This window comes from Papio anubis, chromosome 18 (assembly GCF_008728515.1).
Source record: "Papio anubis isolate 15944 chromosome 18, Panubis1.0, whole genome shotgun sequence".
Taxonomy (NCBI): Eukaryota; Metazoa; Chordata; class Mammalia; order Primates; family Cercopithecidae; genus Papio; species Papio anubis.
In genome coordinates, this window is record NC_044993.1 from 39,042,921 (window position 1) to 39,055,456 (window position 12,536).

General features: G+C 42.5%; 1 protein-coding gene across 8 annotated transcripts in view; it reads right to left on the reverse strand.

Moving 5' to 3' along the window:
- Positions 1–5,009: 5,009 nt before the first annotated feature.
- The window catches only part of CYLD (CYLD lysine 63 deubiquitinase), a 60,192-nt gene continuing 52,665 nt past the window's right edge, over positions 5,010–12,536 (reverse strand). For 6 of the 8 annotated variants that reach the window (XM_009196415.4, XM_009196417.4, XM_017953351.3 and 3 more), the window contains one exon: positions 5,010–10,654. In XM_009196415.4, coding sequence (XP_009194679.1) covers positions 10,470–10,654 — 185 coding nt within the window. In that variant the 3' untranslated portion in view covers positions 5,010–10,469. The remainder of the gene's footprint in view (positions 10,655–12,536) is intronic. The other 2 variants (XM_003916866.5, XM_003916867.5) reach the window with 1 other exon arrangement.

Genomic DNA, 12,536 nt, shown 5'->3' on the forward strand with positions numbered 1-12,536 from the left:
CTCTGGGAAGCACTGAAGACAGTGCGGTTGGTTTTCATACTAGGATCCTGACAAAGTAACCTGTACTAAAGTTAGCACAGTAGATATGAGGCTTACACCGAGAAAGGGTCGCTAATAAAGGGAGGGGACATCAGACCGACATTCCCCCAGTAAAGCCACAGATTTGTAATTCATTCATTCCTTTGCAGATTTCAGGACCTCACAACCGACCTTACGACATTCGCCCAGTAGATGGCGCTAGCTCATTTTAAACCCCGTTTGTAGAAGATGCCTGAAAGCTCAAGACAGAGGGAGCCGCAGATACAGAGAAAGGGCAAGACAGAGCCCATTATGAGAGAGGACAGCCCCAAACAGAAATGGTCAACTTAACTAAGCAGCTGTCCCGAAATGACTCAGAGGAAACTTAATCCGTCTTGGATGTAGTGTGTAATCTAGTGTGTTGCCCCGACTGCCACATTGGCTTTCAAAAATCCCTGCTGCCTCCCAAGCCTGGGTTCTGGTTGCCGCTCGGAGTTCGGAAGCTGAGATCTGGGACAGCGCCATAACCAGTAATGACCACAAGATGGTGCTGCTGCACTCAGGAGGACAAGATGCCTGCGAAAATCTCAATCTCAGAAAACCATCTAAAGACTCAAGAGTGTGCCTCAAAATAGGATCGTGGAGGGAGATGAGAGGCAGAAAGAGACCTGCTGATTAGACTTTGCACCCTGTCTCTCAAGTTCATGTTTACGATGTTAGTACTAATGCTGCTGCTGCTGCCACTGGTGGCTGCTGTTTACTGAGGGGCTACGGAGTGCCAGGCACTGTGATAAGCACTTTCCGTGCATGGTTTCATTCAAAGTTCATCAAAGCCCGAGGAGGGGAGTTCTACGATGTCTCCACTGCTGAGAGGAAGCATTATGTGGGGAACTAGAGACGGAGATGTCTTGTGCTTTCTCGAAAGAAATGGGGACAGTGATCTAATTCTGAGCACAAGGACAATAGTGAGTGGGGCTTCTACGAATAAAAGGCTGAAACAGCCTGGACAACATAGTGAAAGCCCCGCCCTACAAAAATGTAAAAAGTCAGCTTGCGTGGTGGTGTGTACCTGCAGTCCCAACTACTCAGGAGGCTGAGGCGGGAGGTTTGTGCCAGGCACTCATCAAGGTGGTAAGGAAAGACAATTGAAGGGACTATGGGAAGTCCTGAGGAGCCCACGATGAGCCATGCGGCCAGGGGATCAGTGCTGTGGAGAAAATGAAGCGCGCAGGAGTCTATAAGTGCCCGTAGGTGCGTTTGAGATGATGGCAGAAGTAAACTGGAGCTGGCATCCATGGCTCACAAGAGCCCGTTATAAAATTTTCAGGAATTTTGCGAGTCAGTTCTTGGATGGATCTATTATCGAATTATTAAACTACCAAATTATATAAACTTAAAATGAAATTATATTTAAAACAAAGGTAACAAATACTCACAACTCATTACTTCCTAACTATTTTACATTTTACCATTTTCTATGCCAAAGGTAAGCAAACTGTTTCTGGGAAGGGCCATTTAATGACTGTGTGAGCCATAAGGGTTCAGTCAAAACTATTTGACTCAGCCATTGTAGCACAAAAGCATTGATAATATAGACTGAACATCTCTAATCTGAAAATCTTAAATGCTCCCTAATCCAAATATCTGAAATGCTCCAAAATCCAAAACTTCTTGAGCACCAACATGACACTCAAAGAAAACGCTTGTTGGAGCATTTTGGATTTTGGATTTCTGGATTAGGGATGCTCATCCGGTACTGCAAATATTCCCAAATCCAAAAACATCTGAAACCTGAAACACTTCTGGTCTCAAACATTTCAGATAAGGGATATTCAGCCTGTACTTAGATAAATGATCATGACTGTGTTCCAATCAAATGTGGTTCATAAAATCAGGTGCTGAGCTGGTTTGGTTCATAGGCTGCTGTCTGACACCGTGGTTCGTGCACAGGTATTTATTGTATCTGTATGGTGGAAACGCTATGTACTTGTGTTAATCCCACTATGTAAGTCTTCCCTAGTTCCTTCAAAGGTGTCATTTTGGTAGCTTGCAATTGGCCGTGGTGGGGGTATTTATACCACCAAATGAGCAGAGGCTACAAACAGGGTTGCCTCTCAGCCCCCAAGAGTTGGTTGTTAAACATTTGCCAGCACGCCCCGGCTAATGTGGTCTGTGAAGGCCTCTTTAGGGAGGTGACCTCTGAACAGAAACCTGAAAATGCACTTAGTCCTTCCAACCTGCAGTGGCCCATCCCACCCCCAGTGGGCGACCTACAGGGCACAGTTCAGAAATACGTCGGAACAAAACAATCTGAAGTTTGCAGAGATGGCCAGACCCAACAAAATACACATTTGTTTAAAACACAATATATTCCAATGTCATCGCCCCGCCACGCGCTAACCCAGGAGTATCCTCGCCTCTCTGGAGCCAATAAGAAGGCACGGCTAAGAAGTCACTCTTCATGGCCTGAGGCCTGACTGCATTTACTGCAGGCTGCTGAGTCCTGCCTGCCACCAAATAGAACCTGCAAGGCAAGGCCTGAGGGGTCGCTTCCAAAGTCTGCTAAAGTTGGGGAGGGCTGGAGGAGAGGGACTCAGGAAGGCATCTCCAGTACAGTCAACTTCGCCAACTCTTCAAACCCCAGTGTAACTTCAAACTACTTACTTTGGAAAAGGCCATATTGGGTGTGAAAACAGGTTTGTGTGTTATTTGTAAGGTGACTTCACACACAGAATTTAAAGGTTTTCATTAACTTCTAGTAAAGTGGTACAGTCAGAAGAGTGGACGCAACTTGCAAATTTCAGTCACACTTTTGTAATAAGGGTCAGCCTGCTGGGTGAATTACACTATTCTTATCATATCCCTTTCAGTCTCCACTCATCTAATTACTCTAATTAGACCTCAGAATCTACCTCCTCTCCAATCAAATCCACACTCCAAGGGGTCTACCGAAGCTGGCAGCCCACGGAGACCTGACTGCCCACAGTTCAGCGCGAAGACAAGCTCGAAAACTTGCCCCAAAACAGTCCCTCCCCAAGAATTCTCCTACCTCCTTTCTTCCCTAATCAACTTGGTGAGCTCTCTCTTTTCTTTTTATACATTTGAGGTTTATCTCTGAAATATTTCCTAAACAAAGAGAATAGCACCGTCATCATGCCCCTTTAAGGATATCTTTATGTCCTCTTCACAAATAGTGAAATTTTCATCCTACTTCTAAATTATCTGTCCCGCCTCTGGAACACATTCCTCATATGTTCCTTGGGCTCTTCCTTAAGGGACTGGGCTGGTAGCTTTACAATACATTTTCTACTTTCCCCCGAGGAGCTTGTTCATATCCACATTCTCTTTCTCGAGGGCAGAATGTTCCACCAGGGAATGCCAAGTTGATTCTGTCTCCCTCAGAAAACTCCATTCCTCCTGACAATTTGTTCCCAATCCTGGCTGCACAGAGTCACAAGGAGTGGGGACTATGAGAAAGTGTGCCAACCCTTGAATGTGACAAGGAAGAGCAGTGCTGTCAGAACAGCATTGTTTGGCCATCAGCATGTATATCCACCCATGGGGTTCTGAAACAGAAACGCATACGGAGCTTTGACAAGGACCCACTCCTGGCCCTATCTTCAGATTCCAATAGGTCTGGGGTGCACACAGGCACTGGCGTCTTTAAAATCTCCCTATGTGAATTCAACATGCAACCAGGATTGAATGGAGAACTGCTGCTCGAAGGCAGTGCACACATGTTCTTCAGGTGAGAATGAGGGAGAACATGCCTCAGCAAGTCAGGAAAAGGGGCTTAGGGGAGGGCCAGTGGCTCCTCCTTTTCAGCCAGGCCAGCTTTCTTCTGACAAGGACTTGTTTTCACTTAACTGTCCAGATCCGCAGAAGGGCACAAGGAATGTGCTGTCACCGTCACATTAACAGACCCAGAGTCACAAGGAGTGGGGACTATGAGAAAGTGTGCCAACCCTTGACTCTGACAAGGAAGAGCAGTGCTGTCAGAACAGCATTGTTTGGATATCAGCATGTATATCCACCCATGGGGTTCTGAAACAGAAATGTTCTTCAATGTACTGTTAATACCACTATTACAAACTCAGACCATTCTAGCTTTCCTATCATGGCACATTAAGTGACTTAAACTCCAAATAATTTCCAAGGAAGGTTGATCTGTTACCTAAAAGAAGACCAAAGTAGGAATTTCAGTCCATAGTACATCATGTGACCATTCCTCTGGTCATCACAAAAAAGTAAAATATTTAACTGCCTCTGTGGCAGCTGTAGTAGGATGGGACACGCTACTGGCCAGGCGTGATGGCTCACACCTGTAATCCCAGCACTTTGGGAGGCCCAGGCAGGCAGATCACTCAAAGTCAGGAGTTCGAGACCAGCCTGGTCAACATGTGAAACCCTGTCTCTACTAAAAACACAAAAAATTAGCTGGGCATGGTGGCACACGCCTATAATTCCAGCTACTCGGGAGGCTGAGGCAGGAGAATCGCTGGAACCTGAAAGACAAGACATTCCAGTGAGCCAATATCACACCACTGCACTCCAACTGGGGCGACAAAGCGAGACTCCATCTCAAAAAAAAAAGAAAAAACAATGAGACACACTGCTCCTTAGTCAACGGTGTTGGGTTCATGTTTATAGATGATGGAATGAAGCAGCGGGGGACAGCTTCTGGTTGGAGTGGCTTGGAGGCTGGAGCAGCTGAGTTTTAACAAGCATCAGAGGTCGGAAATACTTGGCTAGATCAAGGAGCCACACAGCACCATAATGCCACTGGCACATCTCCCAGAACAGGGTAAGTGTGTGAGGTTTTCTGAAGCAATTGTGATGGTGGTAGAGGCCTGATCAAGAAACAGAGATACGGCCGGGTAAAGCATTTCCTCAAAGAAATCTTACCACAGCAAAAACTTAAAGTGTTGCAGAGACCCAATTCCAGCTTTCCCATAACCCAAAACCCTTCTCCCAAAGAAATCCAGGAAAAGGAACCATAAAAATGTAATTTTAATGATACAGAAATAGTATATGTACATTTCTTTCCACAGCAGCACTTCATTCATCTCTAAAAAATTTAACAAAATTAAGGCTAAATCAGAGTGAGCTGATAGGAAGGGGTATTCTATGTGGTGGTCTTCTTAAAGAATGTTCTCATAAATATAGGATGTTCTGCAGACAAAAAATAAAAATAAAACATGCTGAACAAGATACTAGAAATGGGAAATGCCGTAGAAAATGAGCCCCTTTCTACCTATCTACTAAGAATCGCAACTCCCCTGGGAAGTTTCAAATGGGATGTGAGTTCTTTTAATGAATGTTTATGATCTGATGCTAAGACTTTCTAAAATTAAAATTCCACAGTACTAGGCCATTTTATAAACTAAAACCAAGGGCAGTTGAGTCTCCAATATACTCCCTCTAGAAATGTTTAAGTTAAAGTGGACAGTATTTAAAAGTGCTAATTATATCTGAAGCTGTGGTGCTTGAAAGGACAATCCCTCCATTAGTGGCCCTTCTCCCTAACCCATGTTATAAAAATAAATGAAGACTTTAAAACACAGTGAAATAAAAATGCCATCACTGCCAAGGCAAAGGGCCAGGAAATCAAATGGGGTTCTTGAGTAACCTGGCTACAGAGACTGATGGATGCTACGATCAGGGAGGAGGAAGACCTTCCTTTCCCACTCTTCCACTATCCTTGGCCACACTGGCTGGTTAATGTGTTGCCACTGCATCCTGACTCAAGAGAAAACATTCAGCTGCTCCAGCATTGAGAATAAGATGAACAGTCTTTCTCCCCTCCTCCCATCTCTTCTCCCCAAAAAGAGGTCTGAAAGGGGAACGGAGAGGTGCAATGCGAACTCCCTGTAGGAAGCCTCAGTCTAAAAACCCCAGTCTCTGTCAAGAGGGGAAATCCCCTGACACCCGCAGAATCCTGGCCTTCATATGGCCCCACACACATCTGCTTTAAGGGGTTTACATTCCTTCTTCCTCCACCTCCTCTTTTGCACGTGAGTTTTCATTTTAACATCCCTTTCTCCTCCCCGACTCCTCCCCTGCTTTGAGGAATTCAAATATTATCTTCATTAATGGAGAATTGCACCAACCCCTAGAGAAAGGGGTATTATTTTAAATTACAGGCCTTATAGCCTACCTACTTTAAAAAGACCTCTTACTTTATGACAAGGATTTGTTATCCCAGAGAAAAATTTTCTCATATAATTTTAAAATTTTCATTATAAAGTAGCAAATAGTAAGAAATAATGTAATTTTTTTCTTTAACTTTGCCTAAGGATTTTGTTTTCATTTTTTTGACTCCTAGAATCTCAATTTCCTCTAAATAAATAAAAGGGAAAGAAAATACCCAGGTAAATAACATCAAATATCCTCTTAAGTCTTATTTGTATTCAAAGACTACTAACACCTCTAGGAAACAGCAGGTTGAGGTACACAGACTAAAATGCATTTCTTACATAAATTAGTATGTAAACACAGAGAAACAGTATGATAAACATCCAAGTACCCACGTTTATGTAGAATAATACAGTAACGTTACATGATCACAAAATCACAAAAAGTGAAGGAACCTTTGAGATCTTCCAGTTAGCAGATTTCATACCTGGCTGGTCACGAGATTCCCCCGGGGAGCCTTCCCTCACAGATTTCCTAGGCCTCTTCCTGAACAGTCGGATTCAGCAGGCATGGCCTGGGACCCAGGAATTTGTATTTTTTTTCCTATAAAATTCAGTAGTCTAACCCTCTCATTATGCAGAGGAGGAAACTAAAGCTCAAGAGGGCAAGCTGTTGTCTAAGTGTACAGAACAAGTGACAGAAACAGGGCTAGAATGCAAGTCTCTCGTCCCTACTCTGCCACTTTTTCCATCACACCACACCACCTCCCAAAGCTTCCCCTACACCTGTCACCCTTACCCTTCAGCTAAGTAGCCTTTAATAGATATTCTGTCATCAAAACTAGGTAGGGCAGGGACACATCTCATATTCCCTCTGATACAATCCTAGATACCTAGTAAGTGTCCAATAAATACTTCTTGGTTGGCAGTCACTCAGCGAAGGCCTAATACTTTATCCTCCATTCACATCTCAGTCTACAATCATCCAAGCAGATGCAAAACTATCTGGCCAGATAATTTTCAAGATCCAGCTATAGAGGTTAGTGAATCCTGAATCTATGAAGATGTCATGTTCAAACAAGCAGGAATTTGGGTGACAACACAGTTCTGTAAGATTAATGGAATCTTAATCTTCCATACTATGTCTCCCCCTTGTTCTCAAAATCTGTGAAGAAAAAAAAAAAAAAAAGGAATCCTAGGGATAGGAAGAACCTGGCCATTTATCTACAGTATTTGGCAAACAGCAATTTTTGAAAATCCTAAATTATTCTAAGGAGAAAATCCTTAGCAACAGTAACAACATATTTAGTTGATTTTTGTTGCTGTTTTTCCTAGTTTTCAACGTGTTTTCCTAGTCTTATAAAACATTCTTCTGCGGATGGAGTCTAACTCCTTTATAAAGCTGACAGTGAGGGATGGGGCACATTTAGCCTCTCTATATATGATAACATTGCTCTCCTTCCCCACTCTCTCCCTCTCCACCGCGCGCACGCACACACACGCGCACACACACACACACACTTATTTGGAGGTGAGGAATATGACATATTTTCTACTTGTAATCATGAATCATGAACCATGTTATAAATGAGATAATTCAATTATATTGTCATCTTGATTGTAGATAAGGAATAAAAGATAACCAAAACCTTTAAAAAGTCAACAGGAAAATATTGAAGAAAACTTAAGGCTAAAAATTAAATAACCAGCAGGCACATCAGCCCCCGCGCCATGCAGCCTGGCTCCAACTATGTCCCTCCTGAGAATCCAGGCTGTGCTGAAGTGCGGAACAGGAGGGGCTACCCAGAGGGAGCCAGGACAGGTGCGGGGGGAACCTTCCTGCTGCCTCATGATACTCAGAAGCAGGGAAGGACGCAGCCTCCCCAGGAACCACCAAAGCTGGCCCTGGCATCCCCTGATGAGCACTCCCTCCCCAAGTAACGTTAAAAAGACGGCAAGCGCCACCTGAAGATGTCACCAGAAATCACTTATGGATGAGGCCCTCCCAATTAAGACAGTCTCCACACCTGAAACCAGGTGTCCATCCAAACAGGTCTTCTTCAAGTCCTCTACCATGACAGCCTGGGTAGCAGAGCTTCCTCAACTTGTATTTCGTTTTAATTTCTACAGGAAAGGAACTGTCTTCTCTCTCCTTTATTTATTTTTTTTCCAACTGTTAAATCCAGTCTCACCTAGATCGTCAGCCCTCAGTATCTGCAGGGGTTTGGTTCCAGGATCCCTGCAGATACCAACATCTGAAGATGCTCAATTCCCTGATATAAAATGGTACAGAATTTGCATATAACTGACACACATCCTCCTATATATTTTAATTAAATCATCTCTAAATTACTTATAATACCTACTAAATGTAAATGCTACATAAAGAGTTCTTGTATTGTTCAGAAAATAATGACAAGAAAAAAGTCTGTACATGTTCAATACAGATACGAATTTTCAAAATCCGTATTTTATTTACGGATTTTTAAAAATATGGATTTTTTAAAAAATCATATTGTCCATTTGCAGTTGGTTGAATCCACGGATGAGAAACCTGCAGATACCGAGGGCTGGCTCCATTTAGATTCCTAATCATTCCTCCAGGTAGTCAATTTTTTAAAATCACATTGACAAGCTCATTCATCCATTTCTGCATTCAACACGTATTTATTACAGGGTGACTGGACTTCTAGGCGGTCAGAGCTAGAAAAGGCCTTACAAGTCTTGTACCCCACACCCTTCATTTTACACAAGGGGGATGGGGGCAGGGCTAGCCCTAAACCCAGAGTCCCTCAGCCTCACCCCTGATCTAATAATCACCTCACCACCCCAACCAAGCACTTAGCAGTATAAAACCTTGTGCAAAATATATGTACTTTTTCATTTCAAAAATGAAAAAATTACAAGATGAGTTTTGTACCTTACTGTAATTTATAAAGCTAGTAAATATTAGCAAAATGGAATGACAAAACCAAAGAACAAAAGTGCCTTTAAAAAAGTAATCGCAGGGTTTGTAAAGATTCTTTCCACTTTTTTCACATTAAATATTTTATAAAGTCATATGCCATATACTTATGATGACTTTTCTGCCTTTCTGCACAGTTAGAAAGTCATTCAGGAAAGACAATGATACCACAAAACAACACTCAGAGAATGCACATTCCACTGCACTGACATGTATAATCTATGGTCCTAGTCTACAACATCCACTGTGGTCTAAACACACACTATGGCTATTATTAAACAAAACATCCCATTTCTACTTACTTTAGTCAGATGGAGGATGAAGCTGCTGCTAACATTTCGATGACATATCTGATTATCTCAAGTGAAACCACACTGAATTTAATGGGAGTACTGGCTGACAGATCAAACTTAAGTTCTGGACAATATTGTCTAAAGTAATAGAGGTTTAAATATCCATCTCTTCCAGGAAATTGTAATAATTCTATACGCCAAATTCATCCTTTTATGGACTGTATGTTTGTATAGGACTATTTACTTATCACTCCAATTCTTTCATCAATTTACTTTGCCCCATTCCATAAAATATTAATAGTTAAAAGCCTTAAAAAAACCTGTTAGCTGACAGTAACTACTATGAATGAAGAGCTTCAACTGCTAAATACCCTAATCCTCCAGGAAAATCACTTCAAAAATGGACATTTTGGGACAGAATCACTCATTTTTCTCAAAACCAGAACAAATAGAAAACAACACCATTAAGGGAATTTAAGTATTTTTCTGACCACTATTGCAGAAACACAGAAAAACTGAGCAGATTGTAGACATGCAAGGATCAGCAGTATATAGAAAGGATTAACAAATCAAACTCAGTACATCTTTAATAACTGGATTGAGAGTAGACTCTTAATAAAACCAAATTATTTCTTCCTCAAGGCAACCGTTAGCTACAAAGGAAAAATGATTTCATATCCTTGGTCCATAAAGAAGACACATTTATTTACATTCTCAATGGACTAAAAGAGGCTTTAAACTTTCACAATTAAAATTGTATGCTTCCAAAAATATCATATGATCAATGCACTTAACTTAAAGCTTCAGGTATTAATAACTTCATTTAGACTTCTTAAAAAACCAACACAAACATACTTTCTAGAGTGCAAAATGCTTCTTATTAAATACTTCAGGGACACAAAAGCAATTTGTTTTTAAACACAGGCATCCTTTTCTGAAGGATCATCACCACAAAGACATCCATTGCCGGCAATGGACGTGGAACAGAACTGCCAGCTTGAATAAGATGCAACGTTAGGACTCTGCCTTCAGTTTCTTCGCCTCTCCCGATGACCCCAGTTATTTGTACAAACTCATTGTTGGACTCTGGTACATGCACATATACGCATCACAAAGCAGTCTTCGCGCACAGCCTTGGATTCTTCTGGAGTCCAAGGAATGCAGGTCTTCCAGAGACATCTTCAAGTACTCTCCTACTTCCGGGCATGGGGTGACTTGAGGAATGTTGAAGCCGTTCTGACCACCTATGGCACAGAGGAAGAACTCTTTATAGGGCAGTCAAGTTCTAAACCCTTTTGCCAGTGATTTTACAATCCTATCATTTCCAAAAAGCTAATTTCAGGCTCTAAAAGCCTTTATTTTTCTTCTGATTTCTGGAAGTGAAAGCCTTCTTTAATTCTTGACATATTCTCATTTCTTGGTTTCTGAAAGGATTCTGGGTTCAACAGTGAATAAACCTGGTAAAATAAACCTGGTTCACATGAATTCTGAGGTAAGCCCCAAACCTACTTTCCAGACTTCTCTCTGTAGTCACTCAGGGAATCACGTTATCGATACATATGTAGACAACACTCCGTTCTTCACATTTCATTTCCTCCCAGACACAAGTCACCCAGCACACTTCACCAGGAGACTGTCCGATTAGGAACAGATCTAGTCAAATGAACACTATTGTAGCTCCCTACACTTGAAACACATCCTTACCCAAATCTAAGAGTTTGTCTGACACATGACCAGGCCCCGATAAAGGTGCTCTGGGGTGTGACTTCAGAGATTCCAGGAAAGGCTCCTCTGGGTTAGCTCAGTGGCTTTTCCAAACCTATGCTGTTGCGCTACGCTGTTCAGTACAAATGTTAACTGGGTTGGGGGCACATCTACAGATGGGGCTGGGATCCCTCAAGCATCAGAGAACTAAGAAAAGGTGGAGAACTCTTGGTCTAGGGCCTGGGCCTCTGTTCAAGAGGCTGCCACAGGGAATGTCTTAGGCTACTGGAGGGCCACGCCAGAAGATCGTGGGGGCTGGACCTGAGAGAGCTGCTGAAGGAAAAATAGGGTGTAAGAATGAAGGAACATGAGAGTCACACCTCACAACCTTGCCCAGGCCTGGTCTTAACCTGCAAACTCCTTATAGGGAGAGGCAGGGCTGCTTTAACAAACATTTCTTACCTGCAACCCACTATCCCCCCTGGCATTCGTTAAGCATTAGTTAAATAATGATTAAGCATCCTAGACAGTGGCCTGGCAAGTGCAGCCTATTCCCCACCTCATGGAGAAACATACTACATGCAAAAGAGGCTTTACTTTTCTAAAGAGGATGTTTGTTTACTTCTGCTGTCAGCTTTTGGCAACTGGAAGATAACATGGTTTAGTATAAAAAACATAAGCACTGAGATCAGAAAGACTGAGTTAAACACAAACTACATGACCTCAAGCACCTTAAACCTCAGCTTTAATAACAGAAAAACAGGAATAATCCCCATCTTGCCCGGATTTAGGCAGAATGACTTAATGGTGCTCAATAAACAGCTACCGTGGCTCCTACAAAAATGAGAGGGGCCTGAAGGAAGACAACAAAGCTGGAAATAAGATCCCTCAGGGCTGAAATAAGACTTCTAGGATTCTTTTTTTAAAAAAGAGCATATGCATGTCAAAATATCACAACAATATGAGGTTGGGCGCACCAGCTCCTCTTGTAAGCCCAGCACTTCGGGAGGAAAAGGAGGGTGGATCACTTGAGGCCAGGAATTTGAGACCAGCCTGGGCAAAATGGCAAAAGCCCATCTCTACTAAAAATACAAAAAATTAGCCAGGCATGGTGGCATATGCCTGTAGTACCAGCTACTCAGGAGGCTGAGGTGGGAGGATTGCTTGAACCTGAGAGGTGGAGGTTGCAGTTAGCTAAGATCATGCCGCTGCACTCCAGCCTGGGCAACAGAGCGAGACTCCATCTCAAAAAAGAAAAAAAAAAAACCACACACACACACAATAATATTATTCCTTAGTTCGGCTAGCAAGGTTGTTAATGCAATCCAAGACATAAGACTGTTGTCACCAGAATAATCCTGAAAGGATTTTCTCAGAAAATATCATGTCACTCAGAACAGGTGATCCCACTATGAACCGTCC